Source organism: Callorhinchus milii, unplaced genomic scaffold, assembly GCF_018977255.1.
Source record: "Callorhinchus milii isolate IMCB2004 unplaced genomic scaffold, IMCB_Cmil_1.0 Scaffold2, whole genome shotgun sequence".
In the NCBI taxonomy this organism is placed as follows: Eukaryota; Metazoa; Chordata; class Chondrichthyes; order Chimaeriformes; family Callorhinchidae; genus Callorhinchus; species Callorhinchus milii.
The window spans coordinates 71,989,707-72,014,592 of record NW_024704743.1 but is presented as its reverse complement, the minus strand read 5'-3'; the positions used below and the strand labels follow the sequence as shown (position 1 = coordinate 72,014,592).

The 24,886-nt window shown below is 41.4% G+C and overlaps 1 protein-coding gene and 1 long non-coding RNA gene across 2 annotated transcripts; both read left to right on the top strand.

Annotated features, from left to right (window-relative positions):
• Window positions 1-334: 334 nt before the first annotated feature.
• Window positions 335-24,169, top strand: LOC103181235 (glycerol-3-phosphate dehydrogenase 1 like). Its single transcript, XM_007897557.2, has 8 exons — window positions 335-392; window positions 7,340-7,517; window positions 8,482-8,622; window positions 15,789-15,927; window positions 19,547-19,659; window positions 20,297-20,530; window positions 21,163-21,269; window positions 22,289-24,169. The coding sequence occupies exons 1-8, from the start codon at window positions 349-351 to the stop codon at window positions 22,383-22,385; spliced, it is 1,053 nt and encodes a 350-aa protein (XP_007895748.1). The 5' UTR covers window positions 335-348; the 3' UTR covers window positions 22,386-24,169.
• LOC121848136 lies at window positions 9,681-13,844 on the top strand. The gene is made up of 3 exons (XR_006084866.1): window positions 9,681-9,776; window positions 10,036-10,251; window positions 13,161-13,844. It is a non-coding gene; the product is annotated as an uncharacterized LOC121848136 (long non-coding RNA).
• Window positions 24,170-24,886: the final 717 nt, after the last annotated feature.

Below are 24,886 nucleotides of genomic sequence, written 5' to 3'. Positions count from 1 at the left end.
GCTGCCGCGTTCGCCCACAAATATACAGTCGATTCGCTTTACAGTGTGTTCTGTGAAGCGCTTTGGGACGTCCTCCCGACGTGAAAAGCGCTATATCAAATGCAAGGATTATTATTATTATTATGATGATGATTATGATTATTATAGGGTGTGCAGCTGCTGCTCAGTGTGTGGCTGCAGCAGTCACTCAGCAGAGGCGGGGTGGGGGGGGGGTGTGCGCATGCTCGGTGTGTGTCTTGCGCTGAGAGGGGGTCTCGGGCAGTGAGTGCAGCCGCGGCCCCACTGTCAGCCCAGGAGCCGCTTCCCCTCCGCACACACCCGCCGCCGCCACAGCCACCGCCACCGACCATGGCTTCCCCTTTGAAAGTGTGCGTTATTGGTTCTGGGAACTGGTGAGTTGGGGCCGAGTTGTTGCTGCGTTAGTGTGTGGCGGCTCTGAGCTCTGGTGCAGCTGCATTTCCAGGGACCCCAGTGCAGCCCCAGTGCAGCCCCAGTGCAGCCCTCCCTCCCTCTCCCTCTCTCTCCCCATTCAGACTTGTTGCATCTTCCCTGTGTTGCATACACTGTGGCTGTTGTCTCTGTGCATTAGGTGGTTATTTGTTCCCTGTGCAGTTTGTTTATCTGTCCCCAAGACTGGTCCATGGCCTGCCATGTACTCTCACTGTGTGCATCTTTCTGTTGCATGTGGTTAGTTTGCAGGGCTTCTGTGGACAGAGATCTTCAGTGGGGGACAGAGATGTATTTCTAAGCTTAGAATTGCCTTTATCAATGTGCAGTGCGACTCCGGCATTTGTTAGCAGAATTGTGCACCTTGCACCTGCATTTCAGTCTGTGCCATTTTGTCCAGATTGTAAGCTGCTATGTTGTCAAAGTTACCTGTAGGTGTTTTTTTTTATTCTTATGCGTAGAAGGTGTCTTCCGATCTATCTTTCTAAACCTACTCCGGTGCTTGCTTATTTGAATTTAAGAGAACTCTCTCTCTGTTTCTGAACGCCAATTCGTATTTCCTTTCTTAGTGAGCAGGCACTAAGTTAATCCGAAACCTCTGTAATAGTGTTCTAACCTACCGTGTGCAAGATTGTTTCTTCAATCCATATGTTTAAGCAAAAATAGTTGAGGTTGGATTTCTTTCTTTGTTTTCAGGGTGTTAGCCTGGCTCTGTTGTTAGTGCTTCACCTCCGAGTTCAAAAGGTTGTGAGTTGAAGCCCCACACAGGATTTTGAACTCTCAGTCCAGGCTGGTCCTACAATGCAGTTTAGGGGAGCACTGCATTGTCAGTGGTGCCTTCGTTCAGATGAGATGTTAAGCTGATATCTCGGCTATCAGTTCAGGTGGATGTTAAGAATCCCGTAGAACTACTTGAAAAGAGAGGGGAGTTTCTCCCAGTGTCCTTATAATAATAATAATCCTTGCATTTGATATAGCGCTTTTCAAGTCAGGAGGACGTCCCAAAGCGCTTCACAGAACACACTGTAAAGTGAATTGACTGTATATTTGTGGGCGAACGCGGCTGCCGATTGCGCACAGCAATGTCCCACAAACAGTCGTAGATTGAAAATAACCAATTTTCAGTTGTCAGTAAATCCCCAGTTAAAATTGGGCATTAACTTGACGGCTGCTTGCGGGACATTACTGTGTGCAAATCCGCTGCTGCACCTCCCTACAATATCCAGTTAATGCGCTTCACAGTAAAATCCTGTAAATGGGCTTTGAGATGTCTCAGTGACATGATAAGGTGCTATGTATCAATGCAATGATTATTATTATATATTTCTGTCTCCTGTGATGGCCTGGCTGAGTTTGGGAAGTTTATGTGGGAAATTATATCTGGGGACCTGCACTTTAATTCACCATTACTAGGCAGTCACTGAAGTGTCACAGACCTAATGCTCCAACAGGCTTGAAAGTCCACCAATTTTCTTGTGAGCCTTACCAAGAATGTTCAGCTATTCAGTTGTATTTCAGGGGCCTGAGTTTTGAAACACAGTACTCTACATACTTCGTTTAAGTACAGCAAGCTCCTGATAACTGAACGCTGGCTTAACTTGTCACTAGCACTTAAGTCACCATGCTGTCAATATCCCAGACACATTTATTTATGTATTTATACATATGCCTAACTTGCCACTCTGGATAATTTGTCACTGAGCTGTTTTCCCTTGGAGTGATGAGTTATCAGGAGTTTACTGTATGTTTTAATCAACTTGATTATATAAGTGTCTCTGGTACTCTTTACTAAAGGAAAAGATTACAGTGAAGAAGAGGCAAAATTGCTTTCTTCTTTTAGATTCATGATATAAAAGTTTCAAAAATTTGCAGTGTTATGGGAGAAATCTTTTTATAGGAGAAATTCATGTCCCCAACCTCTGGAGATCTTAGATGCCACAACAGCTTTCAGTCATAGATTCAGTCCGCAAATTGCTTCCATTGAGTTCCTGCCAAATCTGTCGCGTCACGTTTATCGACTCTGGCTCGTCTCCTCACTGCAGACGTTTCACAGTTAGGTAGAGTGATGGAAGCAGCAGTGAGTCCATATTATCTGTCCCAATGGAATGCACTGACTACCAACCAGTATCAAATGATTAAGCTAGTAATACCCAGCTGCATTTGTCGCCCCAACCTTTTAACAAATGTCAGTCCTTGAATGTATGGGCTTTCAATGACCTTTTCCATGAAACAAAATTGTAAGCACTAAAAATGTATATTTCAATATAGCAATAAATGTAGCAAATGTAGAGTCATTATGCAAGTATATTTTTCTAATACAGTTCTTTTAATTTCTCTAAATCTGTACCTTGTGCTTGTTGCCACTTGCAGTCTTATTCACCTAGAAATGTTTAGCGTCTTGTTCAAAGTGTACAGTTAAATGTTACTCAAGGCAATAATGTCATGGTTAGCTGCAAAATTAGCACCCTAAAAATGAGACGTCATCTCTTTAAATGTACCGAGTGGTTTTTTTGATTGTCTCAATACCTCAGGGCATTATATAAGGATTATTTCTAGCCAAAGTTATTCTTGAGGTGAACATTCATTTAAAATTGAAAAGAGCTGCACGTTTAAGTGTATAGTTTTGCAGTTAAATATGGAAGACAATAATGTACATTTAATAAATATACAAATCATATTACATTTGAAAGCTACTGGTTTTAGTTTGTCAGCATAGCTCAGGTGGTTGCAATCTTGCCTCAGCGTTTGGGAGATGCTGTCCTTTTGATGAGATGTTAAATCAATATCCCATCCACCTGTTCAGGTGGATGCTAATGATTCCATGACACTATTGGAAAAGAATAAGAGTTTCCTCCTTCAAGGCCGGTCTCAATACCTTTCTCTTTGACCGTGCCTTCAGCTCCCCTCTCGACTCTCTACCCACTCCTCGCTCCCTCCCTTCCCTCCCCCTGACCATTTCCCCCCTTGCTCGGGTCCTGACCCAACTGTACAGCGCCTTGGGACGTCCTCCCGACATGAAAGGCGCTCAATAAATGGATTCTTGTTGTTGTGTTGTTGTTGTTCCTTCAGTGTCCTGGCTACCATTCCTGCAAATAAGTTCATTTCATCTGGAGTGCCGTAGGGTGGTGGGTAGCATGCTCGTTTCGCAAGCGAGGGGACCCAGTTTAGATTCCCAGATGAGGTTTAACCTTAGGCAAGTTTCCTTACTCCACACCCCTCTGTTTACATAGCAGTAAGTAGGAACCAATTGTGAGTCAATTGGCAGATCATTTTCTGGGGGTAATAATCCCTCAAAAAAAATTGGGTCACTCAATCCATGACTGTTTGTGGGACACTGTTGTGCTCAATTGGCTTCTGGTTTTGCCCACAAAGTACAGTCAATCCACTTTACAATATATTCTGTGAAGTGCTCTGAGACGTATCAATGACGCGTTAAGGCGCTTTTTCAAATGCAAAGATTATTATTATTTTATGGATGATTGTGAGGAAATAGCTTTGCGGAAATTGGCTGCCGCAATAGTCTACAATTGCAGTCACTCCTCTTTACAGCAGATATTTGTTTTGATTTTAATAGACACTAAGCAGAGACACTAAGCACTAAGACACTGTAATCTAAACAGTATAAGATGTCTGTGTTTCAAAACTTTCAACAGTGTTATTGTAATTATGTAGGATCACTTTCAGTTTCTTTACTTAGTTGCATTTCTTATTGCCGCGCATATTGTAGCTAATTTTTGCTCTTTTAAAACACAGTACACAATTTCGCTCCTATTCAACATTGCTGTGTTGAACCATATTTTGTGACCGTTCCCCCAGTGTAGATTTCAGCTTGTTTTAGGTGTCAGCCTGGCTCAGTTGGTAGCACAATTGCATTCATATAGGATTTTTCATGTGGGGGGGTGTCTGGATATTCCAGGTTTTGTACCCGAACTGTGGTTTAAATTCGGAAGGGGTGGCAGCCAAAGGATGTGGGGGTAGGAAGATGACCCAAGATGTGTTCAAGCTCCACATGGGGACTTTAGTTCATGGCTATAGGCTTTAATGCAATGCTGTAGGAGTGCTGCATGGTTCTTATTAGTTCCTATTCCAGGTTAATCCTGAAGGCGAAGGGCAACCCCAGGCTCCTGTTCTCCACCACCAACTGGCTCCTCTGCCCTCCTCGCCACGCCTCGCAGATTCTTTCCTCTGACTCCCACTGCAAGAAAATGCTGGACTTCCTCGAGTCCAAAATCGAGGGAATCCGCTCAGCTGCCACTGCCCTCCCAACTTCCACCCCCTCCCTACCCCCCACCCACACTCTGACCACTACCCATCCCTCCTTCCACACCTTTGAACCTGTCACCCCCTCCTCTGTCTTCACCACCATATCCTCCATGAAGCCCACCACCTGCTCCCTGGACCCCATCCCCACCCCTCTCCTTAAATCCCAGCTCCACCTCCTTGCCCCACTACTCGCCGACATCATCAACCTCTCCCTGTCATCTGTTCCTTCCCCCCTCAAAATAGCCACTATCAACCCCACCTTGAAGAAACCTTCTCTTGACCCATCACAGCTATCCAGCTACAGGCCCTTCTCCAACCTCCCTTTCCTGTCCAAGGTCCTTGAGAGAGCCGTTGCCTCCCAGCTTCACTCTTTCCTCTCCTCCCACTCTCTCTATGAGCCCTTCCAATCGGGTTTCCTTGCTGCCCACAGCACGGAAACTACTCTGGCCAAGGTCACAAACGACATCCTGACCATGTGTGACCAGGGCTCCCTCGTCCTCCTCGACCTCTCCACCGTGTTTGACACTGTGGATGATTCAATCCTCCTCCACTGCCTCTCCTTCCACCTCAACCTTCAAGGTTCTGTCCTTGACTGGTTCATTTCCTACCTTTCACACCGCCTCCACTTTATTGCGTCAAACGGTTTCTCCTCCAGCCCCTGCACCATCTCGTGCAGTGTCCCTCAGGGCTGTGTCCTCGGTTCCCTCCTCTTCACCCTCTACATGCTCACCCTTGGTGACATCATCCACAGACATGGGGTAGATGATGCCCAACTCTACCTCTCTGCCCCTACCCTGAACTCCAAAACTACTGGCGTCCTGACTAACTCCCTGTCCGACATCAAGTCCTGGACGAGGAACAACGTTCTCCAACTCAACGTCAGGAAGACCGAGGCCCTCCTGATTTTCTCACGCCAGTGCCTCCGCACCTCGGGCACTGGCAGCATCAGCCTCCACGGCTGCAATCTCAACCTCACTAAGCCAGTCAGGAACCTGGGTGTCTTGTTTGACCCTGAACTGTCCTTTCTCCCCCACATCCACGCCATGACCGGCACTGCCTACCACCACCTCCACAACATTGCCAGACTCCGCCACTGCCTCACCCCTCAGGCTGCCAAAACCCTCACCCACGCATTCGTCACATCAAGGCTCGATTATGGAAACTCCCTCCTCATCGGCCTTCCCAACTCTTCCCTTCACAAGCTGCAGATCATCCAAAACTCTGCAGCTCGTGTACTCTCGCGCACCAGGCTGTGTGACCCCATCACTCCCACCCTCTCCCGACTCCACTGGCTCCCCATCCCTCAGAGGATCGAATTCAAGATCCTCGTCCTCACTTTCAAGGCCATCCATGGCCTCGCCCCCTCCTACCTCTCTGACCTGTTGACTCCCTACCAACCTGCCCGCTCCCTCCATTCAGTGGGCTCCGGCTGCTCCATGTCTCCCGCCCGACCCACCCTATCATCGGTGGTCGGGCTTTCAGCCTCTCTGCCTCCACACTCTGGAACTCTATCCCACAGTTCCTTCACCTTCACCTCGCTTCCTCCCTTGCCTCCGTCAAGGCCGTTCTCAAGACCCTTCTCTTTGATCGTGCCTTCGGTCGCCCGCCCACCTTTCTGCCTTCCCTCACCCCTACCCCTCCCCTCCCCCATGCTCAGGTCTCGATCCCTGACTGTCCAGGGCTTTGGGACATCCTCCCGACATGAAAGGCACTCTATAAATGTAATTTGGTTGTTGTTGGAAATGCCATCCTTCGGATGGGATGTTAAAGTGATGTTCAGGTGGTGGTTAAAGATCCCATTGAAATGCCAGTTTCTCACTGTGTCCTGACCAATATTCCTCTGAATAAAATTGGTCATTCACTTCATGGCTATTTGGAGAACATTACCCTGTATAAATTTGTTGTTGTGTTCACCTACAAGATGCAAAGTTACTAACTTTTATATAAAAATATAATGAAGATACAGTCAAAAACCTTTATAGAAAAATCCTGTGAAGCACTTTGGGATGTTCTTGATGTCATAGGTGCCTTGGTGACATCCTCCCGATGTGAAAGGCACTATACAAACGTAATTTTGTTGTTGGTATAGATGCTATATCAAATGCAAATTTTATTTAAGAATTTTCATTAGAAGTGTACTTTTGTTTTTCTTTCTTGTGTATCATTTGTTAAATGTAACTTTAGAATCAGAGCGGTCAGCTAAGATGGATTTGTGGAGGGCATTGAATCCTCACTCAGCATCCCTACGTTACCAGCTGGATTGTGATCGGAAGTGGGAACCTGGATCAATGTTGTTTTCTCTCCCAATCTTACGATTATCAATCTAGAGAATCTTAGCTCATTTATTTTATCTCCAATGCAACCCCCATCCCCACCCCCCCAACAATATTATCAAAATATGTGTTGTGTATTTGTGTAAAGGGTAAAGATAGGTTGTACACTGGATGACAAAGGCAAGATATTCACTGGATGAGGCCATTTTGTTTTCAGTTGCTTTTGCTCAGTAAATTGCAGTTCATTCAAATATCCTCATTTCACCCTTAAAAGAATGTCTAATGTGGTCTCCTTATGATTTTTTTATGCATTAAAAAAGCTGTCTTACATTCCTACATTTTACCTGTTTCCACAGGGGGTCTGCAATTGCCAAAATTGTTGGAAAGAATGCAGAAAAGGCTGAGAAGTTTTCCAAAACGGTGAAGATGTGGGTTTTTGAGGAGATGGTTAACGGAAGGAAACTGACTGATATTATAAACCAAGAACATGAAAACATTAAATATCTTCCTGGTTACAAGCTGCCCAAAAATGTGGTAAGGTTATTCTCATTTAATAAAGACACAGATTTCAGTTAACCTATCAAATATAAGTCAATATTAACGTCTACCAGAATCTTTAAAACTCTAGGTTGTGGTGGTGCTGCACTCGTTTCATACTGAATAGAATTGTAGAAGGAAGTTCTCTTCTATTCACCATTGTTGTTCAGCTATATTTTGTTCCCTTCCAACAGCAGCAAACCCCTTGGTTATGTTGAGATCTCATTTTAAGGCTTCCAACCACTGTTATAACACCACTATGTTATAACTAGGTGTGCTGCTGACTTTCATTTCCAATCTGAATACTACCTGGTAGTGGTTATAGAGTAAAATTCACATAACTCTTACCTTTAAAAAATCGTATATTTGCCTAAGTAGTACATGCATCAGAGTCCCAATCAGTTTCCTATCAAAACCACTTAGATTTCTTTGCACTGGTTGTGTTTGTCATCTCTTAACTTGTAACATCGTTCCTAAATCCTCCATTACTCCCACACTTACCGCTTACATTGAATCACAGGAAATGATGTCCAGATCGGTCACCGCATGTGCACTTACCGGCTGGCTGATTGAATTGCAGAAAACATACTCTTGATCTATCACCACATGTACAGTTGAACTTCATTTCCACGATTCAGTATGATTCCAATGCTTGTTGCTTAGTGCACATGTGGCGATGGATCAAGATGTATTGAATCGCGGGACACATAGTCTTGACCCATTGCCGTATGCCCAGAGAGAAAGTACAGCATGCACACTGAATTACTCATAGCCTGTTTAGATTATTGATTAAATCGATTTTATACGACTTCTACAGTTTGTCTGTACTCAGCCTTCACGTAAGTCATATTAAATATTATGGTTTTAACTAATACAGCTTATGTGAGCTTTACTGTATTATTAAGCATAACAAGGTGCAATATATTTTCTGTCTAAAAATCCACTATGCTATTTATTGCAGGTTGCTGTTCCAGACTTGAAGGAAGCTGTAGATGGTGCCGATCTATTGGTGTTTGTCGTTCCTCATCAATTCATTCGTAAGCTCTGTGATACGATTACTGGTCACGTGCCACAAAAAGCACTTGGTATAAGCCTTATAAAGGTACTTAAATAAAAAAATGTTACTCTGTCAATTTACATGGTCATTGTCACACACCAATGGGTTGTTTTGCTCCTTACCTATGGAGGGGGAAGTTTGTTGATGTTCCTTATCAGCAGTGTAGTTTATCTGGGGTGCATTGACCCCATTTGTGATTAACTCAGCAACTTCTTAGTTCAACTTCTTTGGTTGCTAGTCACTCGCCTGTTTACCTGTCAGCTCATTAGCAGGAAATATTGGATTCTCTTCAGTCTGATGACCTGGGCTTTATTAATGTTAGGCCTTGGCTGTCTTCACCCATTTTCCATTGTACTCGTCTAAGATACCATTTTTCCATCTCCCTTAACACCTTTGATTTCTCTTGTCTGAATAATGTTGGCATGTTTTACTTCTGTCTGAAACTACTTTTATTTACAACCCTTTTTTTAACATTTCACAATCTACAGTGTATTATAAGTATCATTATCTCAAGGTTACTGATTATCAACTGTTAACGTTTTCCTTATGCATTTTGTTTCCTGGGTATGGCCTTATTTGCCTTTTATATGTGCTGCAAAGTTGTTAACGCTGAGGAAGGATCATACCAACATGTTAACTTTTCTTTCCCTTTTAGATACAGTAAACCTCACATAAGTCATATCAGTTGGGACCAGACATTTAATATGACTTATGGAAAGTTTGAGTTATTTCAAACTTGCATAGGATATAAACTCTTGAACAAGACTTGGGCAGATGTAAGACTTTGGCGATTATATGATTCATATAGACCAGACTTTTGCGAGTTTTACTGTATCAATTTTTGACTGGTTTTCCTGGTTTATTTCCATTTTACAAAATTCTTAGTTTTTTTTAATTTTAGTTAATTGAAAGGTATTTTTTGGCACAAAATCAGTGCTGCCTAGTATCTGACTCTGATAAAATACCAGAAGCTACATTATCTCAAAAAGTCATCAGTTTCTTAAATACTATTGGGATATAGAAAATTGGTTAACGACTGAATGATTGCAAAGAAAAAATGGAATGCAATAATCAAACGTCTTAGCAGTAAAGCACTGCCTGAAGCATTAAGGAACCAAACAATAACTTGGATGGACAATCGCCAAGCAATTCCTTCCATAGAAAGAGAGAAAGTATCTCCCCAGACACTCAACAATATGGTAAGTAAAATGCATTATTTGTAACTAATCTCCCTGTAATGTTACAAGTATTCTGAAACTACTGCTCATAAGGTTTACTATAATCAACTTTTTAATAGGCTCTGAAGTAAACCTGTAATTACACAAGGAAATGCATATTTTTCATACCTGTGTTGATGTAAACTGCATCATTTATCAGTAGCCTTTCAACAGTAGTCTTGTTTTTTGTGGATGTGAAATCAACATAATTGATGGAACTAAGTACTTTATTTCTCTATAGGTGAATGCTTTTCATCCAACTCGGATGCATCTTCCTTGCAAGGTTATAAGCATCTCAGAGGGAGACTGAAACGAGGCCTGTGAGGACATTGAATCCTTGGGCAAGAAGACAGTCAATTGTGGCCAAAAGAGACATGCCACCCTGAGAGCCGAATGCACTAATTGCTGTCATGCAATTGATGGACTTTTCATCTATCTGCAGATCCTTTACACTGAGGTATACTGTGAACTAGGTGCCTCCAAAAGACCAAGGGACAGGGCAGCCATGGTAGCTGCTGACCCTTTCATAACCCACTACTGTCCCGCAGCTAAGTAATGGTATCCAATTGCTTAATCGGCCAATTTGGAGTCTGGTAATGCCCAGATACACACCAACATGGTTACTGTTGGAAGAAGATATTGGTTGGAGAGCCAGTTGGCTGACTTGCCTGTTGCAAAGACAGAATCAGCCTCCACTCTGTTTAGGGTTGTGGCCTTTCAAAGATATTTTTAAGTTGACTGAGCGTTTGCCGGTTTCTGGGATTGAGTTCTGTGTGCACTGTGGTCCTAATCCAAACGTCTCCAGAAGGATTTTTAGAATACTGAGCTCTTCTGAAGGTCTATATAAATGTGACTAAGTGACTGTCCCAGCACAACTTGTGTTGCATGTCAGCCTAGCTCATTTGGTACCGCTCACAAATCGGGTTCAACTACATTGGGACTTTGAATTCACAGTCTACCCTGACATTGCAGTGCTGGAAGAGTGTTGTGTTGTTATAGGTGCCATCCTTCAGATGATGTGTTAAAAGTGAGGTGCTATCTGCCTGTTCAGGTGTATGTAAAGATCCTATGGTACTATTCAATGTTAAGTTTTGGTCGGCTCTTTGTCAGATATGTACTTAAACCCACCACCATGCTTTAGGGTATCCAAACCAGACTCCATATGTGGAGTGTTCCATGTATATGTGTTACCAACCATGGACATGTCTCTTATCTAGAATGGAATGTACTCTCTCTCCCTGGAGCAACACAACCCACTTACCTAACTCTTACCTAGCCAGTCTGCCCCTCTAAATCTTGCCAATGAGTAAGGCTGGATGGGCTGTCTTCAGCAGTGGAGTAACTTGGAGTAACTGCAGTTCCACCTAGCTGAGGAACCAAACTACCAAAATAACAGAGGGTTGACTTGATTCTGATATTCCATTGCCAAACTTGTCGACAGGACGTCCGCTAAACTCTAAGGTGGATAGTCACTAATTATTTGTTATTTGAAAAGAGAAGGGAGTTTCTCCCATTGTCCTGGCAAACAATCCCTCAAATAAAATAAAATTGGTCAATCATTTCATGCTTTTTGTAGGACATTGTGCACATAAAAATATATTCACTAAACTTTAAAGAGAAAATTCAATTCAATACATCTTGACCCATTGGCACACGTGCACTTACCGGCAAGCATTGGAATTACATTGAATTGTGGGAAATAAGTTGTTCTGCACATGCGTCAACAGATCAAGGCTATATTTCTCATGAGTCAATGCAACCAGTAACTATGGGAGTATAGGGGAGCAATGTTATCAGTTAGGAGGTGATCAATATGAATAGTGCAAGGAAATCTATCGCGGTTTTGATAGGAAACTGAATGAGACTCAGGTAAATGTACGACTTAGGCGATTATATGATTCATAAAGATGAGACTTATATGAATTTTCTGTATTCCAGCTCCGCCACTGTCTCACACTGCAGGGCGCTGAGACCCTCCTACACGCATTCACAACATCCAGGCTTGACAATGCAAACTCCCTGTTTGTCAGCCTCCCGAGCTCCTCCCTACGTAGGCTGCAGATCATCCAGAATTCTGCAGCTGTGTCCACTCCCGTACCAGGCTCTGTGAAACTATCGCCCACTTCCTTGCCCGACTCCACTGACTTCCCATCACACAGGTTACGGTTCAAAATCTTGGTCCTCACCTACAAAGCCCTTCATAGCCTTGCTCCCCCTGCCTGCCTGCTTCATGTCCCTCGCCATTGGTGGGCGGGTCTTCTGCCACTTTGCCCCCACCTTCTGGAACTCCCATCTGCCTTGCCCCCTCCCTTGCCTCCTTCAGGACCCGTCTCAAGACCCTCCTCTTCGACCGTGCCTTCGATTACCTTCGTTCTCCCACCCCCTGGCCTCCACCTTCCCTGATCCCGACCCCCAGCTCGGGTCTGAAACGCTGATTGTCCAGTGTCTTGGGATATCCTCCCTAGGTGAAAGGCGCTATACAAACATAATTTTGTTGTTATATCTAATGTAAGGATTATTATTGTAGGAATCTTTAAAATAACCTTTGCATTTAATAAACCACCTTTTACATTGGGAGACGTCTTGAAGAGCTTCACAGGATTTACTGTAAAGTGTAGTATCTGTATTTTGTAGGTGAATATAGCAGCCAATTTGTTCACAGCAATAAATAATAATAATAATCCTTGCATTTGATATAGCGCCTTGTCATGTCATTGAGATGTCTCAAAGCACTTCACAGAAAATACTGCAAAGTGAATTGACTGTATATTATGTGGGCGAAACGTGGCAGCCAATTGCGCACAGCAGTGTCCCACAAACAGTGGTGGATTGAGTGACCAACTTTTTAAATTATTTTGGGGAAGGAATTATTACCCCTGGAAACACAATCCGCCAATCAACTAACAACCGGGTTCCTACTTACAGCTAGGTAAACAGAGGCATGTGTGTGAAGTAAGGAAACTTGACTAAGGTTTTGCCCTGCCCGGGAATCAAATGGTCAGGCTGACACCTAAATAACATTCGTATCAATTGTATAGAAGGGATTAATTTGGTCAAGGTACCAAATTTCAGTGTCTGGTTAGCTGAAGCAAAGAGCTTTTCTGCTGGCAACTTATTAGGGTTACAAAGAGGTCAGTTTGATATTAACTAGGCATGAAGTAAAAGCAAACCGAACCAGTCTGTAAAAGATGGAGTAAAATAATTAACCAAAATCAATACTCACACAGAGGCAATATTTGTCACCTGTGACAACGTAGTAGGTGAGATTGATTACAAGCCTTTATGAACCCAATAATATCCACTGTTATATGTTTACCACTTGCAACTTTTTCACAACCTGTTACCTAATATCCCAATATCCAACAGGTATGCTAATGGTGAGTTCTGTGGAGAGAGGGAGATTCAAGATTTGAGAAACCGGCTGATTCGAAAAAGACCAGCTCTGAATACCGATACCAATAGCTGAGCAGATGGCAAACTGATTCTCAACAGATTGGGCCTGATAAAATTTGAATGGATTTTGTCCAGATGTATGTAGAGACTCACAAAACTCAGTTTTGCTACGAAAGCAAGATCGTTTGAAGACTCTCGTTAAACAGAAACAAAAAGGCTACAACGACATCTTGCATTCATACAATACCCTTCATGCAGGTAGCTTCTCAGATCGCTTAGACTAGAGACTGAGGGCGAGAGACTCCCATTACCAAACATTGTTACCTGTTAACTGATAAAGAACAGCGACAAGCAGAAAGACCTAAGATACAAAGAAGACACTCTAAAGGGACAATTGCAGTCAAAGGGAGAGATGACTCAAGGGGCTTTGCTAACTAAAGTGAGAGGTGATCCAGATAAGACTATGCAGTAAAGACCTGAGAAAGCTACACCAATGATAATAAAAGGTTATAATGTTTACAAGCTTTTATGAGCCTAATCGTATCCAATGTTATATGTTAACACTTGCATCTTTTATACAACTATAGTGAATAAAAGACATTCTATTTTGTGTCGTCAAAGTACTTGACTTTCTCTTAGTTAATAAAGGGTTTAATGCCTGTTAGATCAAATGAGCTTCTGAAACATTTTTATCCTGAAAGGGAATCTTATGTCTGCACGTGTATCTCAACAGGAACAGCCTCCTAAAGGAATTAGTGACAGGAGAAGTAACTGTCAGGTAGGGATGTGTTTCAGAGCTGTGAGCAGAAAGATGGTGGCTGTGCTGTTACACATGTCATGCAAAGTCACCATGAGGCTTGCAAGGAGTTCCTGGTATCTGCTATATACCTAGAAAGGGTTCAAACCTGAACTTGTTGGATGTTTAATGACTCGTTTGGGGGAGCGGGCTTAAGAAAGCAAGATCTCTTTGGTGCTGAGCTGGCCTCAAGGTGAGGTGTCTGGCAATAGAATATTAGAGTTGAGGTGGGTGGTCTTGGTAATCTATGTCTTCTGCAACACTCTAATGTACTGTTGAGGACAGTCCAGCCAGCCCAGTTTGTTGGCAAATCTTGGAGTAGACCATACTCGGGGCAGGGAATCTTCCCATTTGGTTCCAGTTGTCGCTGCAAGCCCAAACCTTAATGAATAGGGTTGACCTAACTGGACAAGTAACAGTAAGCTTGCCAGACAATGCTTGTAATGGCAAGCTATGCAGATTTAGCTGGTTTAAAGCAGCAGTACCCCAGTACACACTCTGGGGTCTCCAAGCTTTGATTCCTGCCAACCTACACCTAATCCTTTTTGAGTTTAGTAGAATGCAATTCCCCATGGAGAGAATGCACACTCAGTTCCAAATGAAAGGGAAATTTCAATGCATATGTGGCATGTATATGTGGAAATCTGTCTGGGTTGGGTATTCTTTAAGTACGGAGATGGAATTCTGAATGTGTCAGTCACCCGGCTGACTTAAAAATCGATCTGTCTTTGTTAACATGTACTGTTTACACTGTAATCTTAACTCAAAGCAATGCTGGGTATATCCTCTTGAATCTTAAACTCGTTGAGACAGTCTGATGATCAATTGGTGACTGGTTCACTTTAGGATCAGTACAAGTGAGGGTTGCAATTATGCGGGATTGGGAAGGGTTGGAAATGGTTGCTTATGATTTGCAAAATTTTGCATTTGGGACTGTCACCTATTCATTTGAAGTTTTAATGACTACTTACCCGATAGGTGAAGGCTGAGAGTAGCCCATTGGTGTGGTAACTGTTGTAAAGTAGATCTGTCTTACCTCTGGTGTTTGTTTAAGCCAAAGCAGCCAGCAAGTTAGTAAATACGCATGAAAGACAGGGTTTGCCTGTTGGCTCAGTGAGATTTATGCATTGAGCAACTGATCCACACAGAGTAGGAAAGTCTCAATTTGATTCCCGGTTTGTGTGGGTTAGGTAATATCATTTGGGGTAGCAGTGACACACAGCAATTGACCGGAGTTCAGCTAGGAGTCCTACTCTTGATCACCATCACTTCACTGATCAGCAAGCCCTGTTTAAGATGTGCACAAATATTGTTGAGGACAGGGTCATGCTTGGCTGTTGTGCACTCCCGCATGGTCGAAAAGCCTGACAATGTTAAAATAGTGACTTGCGTGAGGACCCAAGGACAACAGGCACCCGAGGAACTACCTCAGCACAAAATTGATGTGTTCAAAAGCGACAAGAAAATTGCTGTGAAAGAGATATTAGAAATTTTAAATCCAGCTGTGGCTGATAGACGATATTTATTGAGCAAAAATCTGTTGTTGGCATGTACACTCACCAAGCCAAAATTAAAGAATACAATATTGTCTAGGCCTGTGTGTTCATTACAAATATTTACTGACTTCGAAATCCAGTGGCTGTTACGTGGATAATGCTGAAATCTATAAATTGCGAAAAAGACTGTAAATCCATACAAAATATCTTCCTGAATAGTTTTCAATCGCTCTGAAATTTGCAGTGTTGTTTTTTCCCTACTCGTTGATTTCTCGTTTTAATTTTTTGTTAATTTACACTTGATTCCAGGGAATTGATGAAGGGCCTGAGGGACTAAAATTGATTTCTGATATAATCAGGGAGAAAATGAAAATAGATGTCAGTGTGTTAATGGGGGCCAATATAGCTAATGAGGTTGCAGCGGAACAGTTCTGTGAAACCACAATAGGTAAATCTGTTTTACTTTTTCAGCTGTTGTGCTTTCAGTGGCAGAAGAATTTTGACAATTTAAGTTTCTGTGGTGTGTTAAATTTGTTAACCTTTAAGTTAAGGAACTTGCTTGTAGGTTGCACGATTTGAAATTATTATTTTTTTTAAACTCGCATTGCTTGTTGCTGGGTAAGTGGTGCCAGAAAGATTTTGCAATTCTGATTTTTTCTGAACTTGTAGAGTTATTTTTTTTGAAGGTCTGACTTCTCTCTGATCCCCTGCATCATTCATCACCAGCTCCAGAGAGCGTGGATGACCCATTCTCGGATCCACCATTGACCAACTGGGAGTTGGGGCTGAGAATATTATGCTAGTGCCTTGGGATGACGTTGCCTCTTGCGTTTCACTGGTCATGTTCCTCCCCGTAGAGCCGCTCGAGTTGCAACCCAAGTTACTGGATGGGAGAGGAGTCCCAGTATTCCCCATTTCTGTGAATCTGTGGGTTCAAATCACAAAATTAATCGCTCCCTTGGTGAAGTAGCACAGCCATTTAGACCACCTTCAGTCTCCAGTCTGTGCTGAATTAGCTGATCTTGAATCGATGAGGGCACTACATTTTGCCTTCTGTCCCTGGAAAATAATTAAAAATTTAAATCCTGATCTCAATCTAGTGATCACTCTAGGAAATTGCCTCTATATCCTGACAGGTGAGGAGGATCTGTGATATCCTCCATGGTCAACTAGCTTGCCTATGCTTGAGATCTAAATACTGTGACTAATTTACTAGGTACCTTATATAGTAAATCTGGGAATGTTACTATTGAGGCACTTGTTCAAGCAACTTGGGATCACCCTTGTTAATGTATGAGTGAGTGATTGAACTCATGGGTAAAATGAAACCTATATTCAACTTAGAATATTGTAAAGTATATAGAAGCAATCAAAGGAGAACATTTGCATAGGCAAAACAAAGGTTTATTTGTAAATTGTAAATTTGCCTTTCATGTCTCAAAATGCTGGAGAGGGGGTGGAGTTGGGGGAGGGGGGAACCTTTACCTACCTGATTCAACAAACCATATGTATTGGAAGTGAATTGGTACTTGAGCAAACGCATTCTTGTGACTTTCCCAGCAATTGGCTGCTCATTAGCTGGCATGTAGCATGGTGTTAATTTTCACTTGGTCTGTGCAAGTTTTGTTTAGTTGAATGAATGATTTTGCATTTTTACAGCATATATGACCTCAACGCCTTGTGTAATGTAATGATATATTTCTGATGTGATTTTCATTGCTCATCCATTGTTAGGAAATGCAGATGGCATGTTGTACATTTTTGAAGAAGCTATTACTGGAATCAAAGTTTCTTAATCATTTTCTGGTTATGTTTGTGTAACAACAACAAATTGCATTTGTATAGTGCCTTTCACGTCGGGAGGATGTCTCAAAGCACTGGACGGTCAAGGATTTGGACTCAAACTGGGGGTTGGGATCTGGCGTAGAAAGGACAATTGAGGGTCAAACAAAGTGGCCAAGGTTCTGGACTGGTTCAGTGAAGTGGAGTGTGCATCCATGAATGGTGATGGTGTCAGATCCCGAGGTGTGGAGATGCTGACAGAAGCCAAGCAGGAAGGCCTTGGACTTGTTGACATCATGGAGTCCTGTAGCTCAGTGGTTAGAGCACTTGCTTTGCAAGTGAGAGACCTGAGTTCAATTCCAGGCAGGGCGAAACATTGGGCAAGTTTCCTTACTCCACACGCCTAATAATAATCCTTCCAAAAACAATAATAAATTGGTCATTTTCAATCTACGACTGTTTGTGGGACATTGCTATGCGCAATTGGCTGCCGCGTTCGCCCACAAATATGCAGTCAATTCACTTTACAGTGTGTTCTGTGAAGCGCTTTGGGATGTCCTCCCAACGTGAAAATCGCTATATCAAATGCAAGGATTATTATTAACTGTAGAAAGTTAGCTCCCATTCAAGACGATATCTGACAGACAATCCGTCAGGCCAGAAATGTTTATACTCTGCTTTTCATCTTTGGACTCGACTCTGTTATTCACCAATTCAGCAATAAAGAGCTTAATGTTTAAATATTTGGCAGATTTGGCAAAAAAAAGTACAACCTGACTTATACTGTATTTCCTAATTATATTTATAGGATGTGACCTTTCCTAGGGTTAAGTTCGGCGGGTGAAGAGAGATTACAGTAGCAATGAGGGATTAGCAGACCGATCTATTTTAATACCATGGAACACATCAGCAAAAACCTAGCTGAAAGGTCAAGTTGTGTTGCAGGCCTAAGCTGAAGTGTTCAGCTCTGACAGACTATAGCTTCTACACTGAAGTCAATATTACTTCTGCACCAAAGAAACAAATTATTATTATAATAATAATACTTGCATTTGATATAGTGCCTCATCATGTAATTGAGACGTCTCAAGGCACATCACAGAATATATTGCAAAGTGGATTGACTATATTTTGTGGGCGAAACGAGGAAGCCAATTGCACACAGCAGTGCTCCACAAACAGTCAACTTCATTATTTAAACAATAAATTATATTATCTATGGATTGCTAGGGGTAACTACTATTCCTACTGCTTTATCTGTGCTTTCTCTTCAATGCTACATTTCATCAGAATATTACTGTAGTACAGAGCCTGATATCCGTATTATTTGAGACCAGCCCCTTTGTGAATATGATAATAGTGTGGATATCAGTACATCACAAAAAACAATACAGTAATAACCAAAACATCTTCATGAAGAATCATGCTATCACAATAGCGCCACACAGTGACATCCCTTCTCTCTCACAACAACGACTGTTCTCTTCTGCTCCCCCCAGTAGCAACACTTTCTTTCTCTCACTCACCGAATAGAGCCTGTCCGCTCTCTGTCTCTGTTAGCCCCTGAATCGTATCCATAAATAGATATTTCTGAGCACCCCAACTGAGAAAATCCCGCATCTTGTAAAATGGTTGCTCAATCGCAGCACAAACCACATTGCAGTTGTGTTGACAAGTTGCTATTTGCTGTGAAAGGATAGAGTACTCATCTGGATTAAGGCCTTTGACAATTCAGTGTTAAATCCACTGACTATACTGAGCCATTCAAACCTGGAGGAATTTAGCTTTGATTTCCTGGTTTGATGGCAGCCGCACTGGTACAATTGGTCTCAGTGCTTAGGGTTAGAAAGGGGGAAACATCAGCCAGGCTCCTGCTCATACTGCTATCAGATGGCTATTACAGGAGATGTGTGTTTATTGACGTTAGGTGACAACAGTTTTGATGTCTCATTTTTACCCCTCTCCCTCTGCATTGGGTCAAATAGTATGTCAACATTCAATAACTAGACTCCACGTGAAGAATGATCAATGGGGCAAGATAGTGAAAAATGATCATAGCTTATAAAACTCAGCCACTTCTCAGTGGATCATGCACTGCTATTCAAGATTGAGGCAAACCTTTCAATGATACAATTACTGTGAATTTAATGTCCTACTATCCTATAATTCTTTGCAATTCACATGAACCATTTTGCTGACTTCATGTACTCTAGAATGTGCAGCTATTTAAGGTTGTAACAGAGCCTAATTCCTGGGGTTATTAATATACTCACTTCTTCTGTCAGGCACCAAAAATCTGCAAAACGGCTACATCTTCAAAGAGCTCTTGCAGACTTCCAATTTCCGGATTACTGTGGTAGAGGATGCAGATACTGTGGAATTATGTGGTGCACTAAAGGTAAATATAATGAATACATTTTTTACATGGCTCCTTTCACATAAAGATCACAAATAATAATCCTTGCAACAATCTTTCACAAAGGGAGCGTACAGGAATTTAGATTATAATAATAAAATAACCCTTGCATTTGATACCGTGTCATTTGAAATGTTTCAAAACGCTTTACAGAATTTACTGTTAAGTGTAGTAACTGAATATGTATAAGCAAATCTGGTGGCTAATTTATGCACACAATGTCCCACAAGCAGTCATGAAGTGAATGACCAATTTTATATGGGGGAGATTTAAGTGGTGGTGGGGATAGGGAGTCAGGGGAAGTTACATTGCAATGCTTTATGGAATACCTAACCTAAACTCCCAAATTTAATCTACCCCCATTTTGAGACTTTGTACATCGATTGAGAAGATGGATCTTGAGAAAAGTAATTTAGTTATCCCTTGTTAAATTCCACTTGGTTTTAGAAGGAATCAGCGTTGTGTAGAGTTGCAGGTAAAATCATTCAAGTGTTAGTAGCATAGTGGAAGTCAAAACATTGGGAAATTTGAAGATAGCTTGTTCTGTGGTCGCAGAGTGTAATGAGATGTACATCCCATTTAGAGTGTCAATAGCTTATGTTTGACTTTCTTTTGACAGAACGTGGTTGCGGTTGGTGCTGGTTTCTGCGATGGCATGCAATGTGGTGATAACACCAAAGCTGCAGTGATTCGGCTTGGCTTGATGGAGATGATTGCATTCGCCAAGCTCTTTTGCAAAGGAGTAGTGTCTACCACCACTTTCCTAGAGAGCTGTGGAGTTGCGGATCTCATCACAACCTGCTATGGGGGACGGAATCGCAAGGTTGCAGAAGCTTTTGTGAAAACTGGAAAGGTAAAGCAAACTTTGGTCACTTGCAAATCCTATTGAAGGTAATAACTATTTTGAAAAGCATGAAACTGTATTAGTTTAATTTACCCCATTTTGAGACTTTGTACATCAATTGAGAAGATGGATACCTGAGAAAAGTAATTTAGTTAACCCTTGTTACAACATATTTGTATGTATAAATACCTATACCTATACCCTTGATATCGTTTGCTGGTAAAAGCATTTATGCGTTGACACCAAAACCTCCATGGCTTAGTTTTATAGAGCAGTGCTTAAAAAAAATCCTTGCATTTAATGCATCGCTTTATTGTTGAAACATCGCTTTTTTTTACAATAATTACTGTTAAGTATAGGAGTATGCCTTTGTAAGTGAATGTGATAGCCACTTTGCATACAGGAAATGTCTCACAGAATCAGGAACAATTTATTTTGGAAGGATTGTTGCCTAGAACAGCAGGTGAAACTTCCTTTCCAAATAGTGCCATGGATCCTTTAACATCCATCTGAACATATAGCCAAGACCTTGGTAATAACAAGAATAAGCTGCATTTAAATAGCGTCCTTCTTGTGGGGTAGCGCCTCAGAGCACTTAAATGCGCAGTAAGTAAAGCTGGGAAATATTTGATGCCCTGCAGACTATAGAGGCACTGGAAATGGAAATGCTGAATGGCCAGAAGCTCCAGGGACCCCAGACATCAGGAGAAGTGCACCACATTCTTAAACAGAAGCAAATGGTGGATAGGTAAGTCCCGTTTGTTTTTATCTCCATTCCTCTTTCTCTCTCCCCTTCAACCCCTCCCCCCCCTTTTAAATCTGGAAGATACTGATTTGTGCTGAGTTTCCATGAGCGACCAATGTTTTGCATGAGCCTGGACCATGAGTATCAGTAGGTCATTTAACCAACGGGAACAAGAATGTGGAGCCAACCCCATCCTTCACCAATTTCTAAATGTGCAAACCTTCCCACAGGGGACATTAGAGTGATCAAAACCACACTTCAAATTGAGGTTAGAATTCAGATCTGAGAACTTACCAGACTGCCTGCCTTATGAATTAATTTGCTTGAATTAATTGGCAGGAGTAGTTTGGAGACCACACTTAAATTGTGTAAATGTACACTATTATCACCCTAAATTTCTTCCTCTCCCCCCACCCTCCCAAAATAAAGCTGCAATCTACTTTGGTCTGCCAAAAGGTCATTGAACTGAAACGTTAACTAATTTTCCTCTCTCATGGATGCTGCCTGACCTGCTGCGTATTTATACCAGATTTCCACAGTACTTGCCTTTCTTTTCTACTTTGGCCTAGCTGCTCATCATCCTCCTGAGATTAGCAGAGAAAAGAGTAAATGTTTATAGTCAGTCCTTTGGAGCTGGTAGCTGGGGAGTTCCATTTTACACTGCAGAATTTCACAACTTTTATTTTCTTATTTGTTATCAACATATCCCGTTAAGAAATGCTGCAAATGTTTTAAACTGCTCAATTCTGATGAAGTGAAGAATTATTTAGGCATTTACTACAGTACAGTAACTTATTTTATTAAGGGTGTTATAATGAAGAACTGAACTATTACTTTGTGATTTTTCATTAGATAGACAAGAAAGGAAATGTAGTTATTTTGCAGTATTCACGTATACCTTTTTCTTCAAGACTCTATGCGTAATTGCTGTGCTTAACTGTGTTGTATGCTTCTGCTGATCGTTTGTTTCCCTTCTTGCTCAACTGACACAAACATTTTTTCTGCTTGCTTTCTTGTTGTAGGTTCCCTTTGTTCTCGGCGGTATATCAGATTTGCTATGAAGGCAAACCAGTGAAAGAACTGCTAACGTGCCTGCAAAGTCACCCAGAACACATGTAAAACAGAGCTACTATGGATTATGTGCAATGTTCCTCTTTACTTAAGTTGAATGCGACTAAATAGTAACATATGGATAAAACTTGCTAAAGGAGGGCGTGTGTGAGTAGCTATGAAATATATTATACAGTACCTACCAGCTGCATCAGTCAGTAAGTGGCATGTGCATTATATTTTCAATTGATGCACTAAAAGATCAATGGTTAGTTCAAAATGCCATTATAGACAAAAAAGTGACATGCATAATTGTTAATTCACGTGCCTATTCAAGATGGCGTTAACCTGAAGGACAGTTTGCATTGTTATTGAGGATTAAATTTGGATACTTTGTGCACTTAGTTCTTTATCATTATCTACCGTTAGTTTAGAACAACAACAACTTGCATTTATATTCATGCAGGTAGCGTCTCTGAGTACTTAAATTGGTTTAGCTTAAAATATCATGTTTAAAGCATCAAGCAGCTTTCAGGAGATCAGATGTCAGTGACTGTTGTCCACGACAAACAGTTTACTCCTTTCCCAAAATATACTAGACTTTTTAAATGTTTGCAGTTTTGTCAGATTTATCTTATTTTTAATGCAAAGATGTGGAAGTGTATCAAGTTAGGATGTTGTGCTTTCCTGCTGGAGCATGGTAATATCCACAGTAACTGCACACTTTTGCGGTTCTAACGCTGAAGCTGACTCCACGTTACATGGTCCAGATGGCTATTGTAATACAATATCCCTTCCAGAAGCTGCATTTATGCCAGTCCCATCTACACCATGTGACGTGGAGACAGTCAAGCTGCCATACTTATTTCAGATTTCACAGCAGAGGTTCGGATGATGTACACATTTCATTTCAACCTTTCAAAATTCCAACTCTATCTATTACATTGTGACATATTATTTCTTGAAACGGTTCAATTACTTGGCCTCAGCCAACGTGTACCCTCCTGACCTACTGTTTGATATATTTGAAAGTACTGTTTTTCGTTTACTCTTCTGAATCCCATTTTATATTGCTGCCATGGTGTCCGCATTTGAGAAACACTTTGACCTAGTGTCTTCATGAAGCCCTTATAGAGAAGTTGGAATCTATGGGAGTACATGGCCAAAATTTGTATTTTATCTGGAATGTGTATTCCAGCTCTTAAGGTCTGTATAGGATTTGATGGTAGATTCACTGAGCGTATCCCTCTCAAAAGGAGGATAAGACAAGGTTACCAGCTGTCACCTACCCTATTCAATGTACTAATCAAAGATGTATTCAATAGCATCAAGAGGGATGGACTTGGTGTCTGGTATTTTCAATAGATTTGTAGCCCTGCTATTTGCAAAAGTGTGTTATTGGTAGACTCACCTAGAGATCTAATGCCTATACTCACCAACAGACTATGCAATGTCAAAATAACCATGTACAAACTAATGAATAACATTAAATTGAAAGTGTTCTACAGATTTACTTTGGAACAACTTTGCTGTAACCACAGATGCCTAGTTCTCTGTAATTGCCTTTTAACCACAAGCTGGGTGTTTTTGCACACCTTTCTCTCATAGGCAAATTTGCTTTCTGCAGTTGTAATCTTACCTAGGAATACTTTCAGATACATCAAGTTAGCAGGAAAATAGAACATTGTGTTTGGGGTTCTTTTAAGGACTCTTTTAAGACAGATACCAAGAAGTGTTTCTTCACGCACCGGATAATTAACAGTCAGACACATTAACGGTGGTGTGAGGCCAGGACCCTGTGCTCATTTAAGAAATAGCTTGATTCTGTAATGGGAAGATGACAAATTGGAGGTATTCTGGAAGGATGGAATGAAATGTGTTGAATGGGTGTGGGAGAGGGAACAAAAGAGGGAAAAATATTTTGCTGAATTCTTTTGAGGTACGTTTCACCCACAAAATATAGTCAGTTCACTTTACAGTATATTCGGCATAGAGCTTTGAGACCTCTCGAAGACGTGATAAGACGTGATATATCAAATGCAAGGATGATTATTATTATTGTTATTAATTGGCATAAGATTGTATTTGTGGTATATTTGAGTGCCTTTCATAATTTGAGGCAGTGCTGATAAATTTGTCTGCTTATTACAGTACACTGAGTCATAGTGTTATAAACACTTCTCTGGAAGAATACAAGAGAAAGATAAAGCATAATGTTACACTGGAGAAAAATATTCTTAAAAACGTATTGAATAAGTAAGGTGCGCATTGAAGAACATATCTCTTCAAGTCTATCTATATTTTATTTAAAAAGTTTTTTTTTAAAAAAACAATGAATTCTTGTTCCTTCTCTGTACTTATAAACTTTGTGGAAAAAGATTTCAATGAAAATATTTTACACTTAGTAATATCTAATAAGCGTTTACACTGCCAAGGAATAAACATTGTGATCATTGGGCTATCAGGCTTGTGTTAGGTCTGACAATAAAGATTAAAATTGTGCTGGAATGTGTCCTTTTTAATTGTATTTTGAATCCGTCTTACAACAGATGTGAGAAAAGAAGTGTATT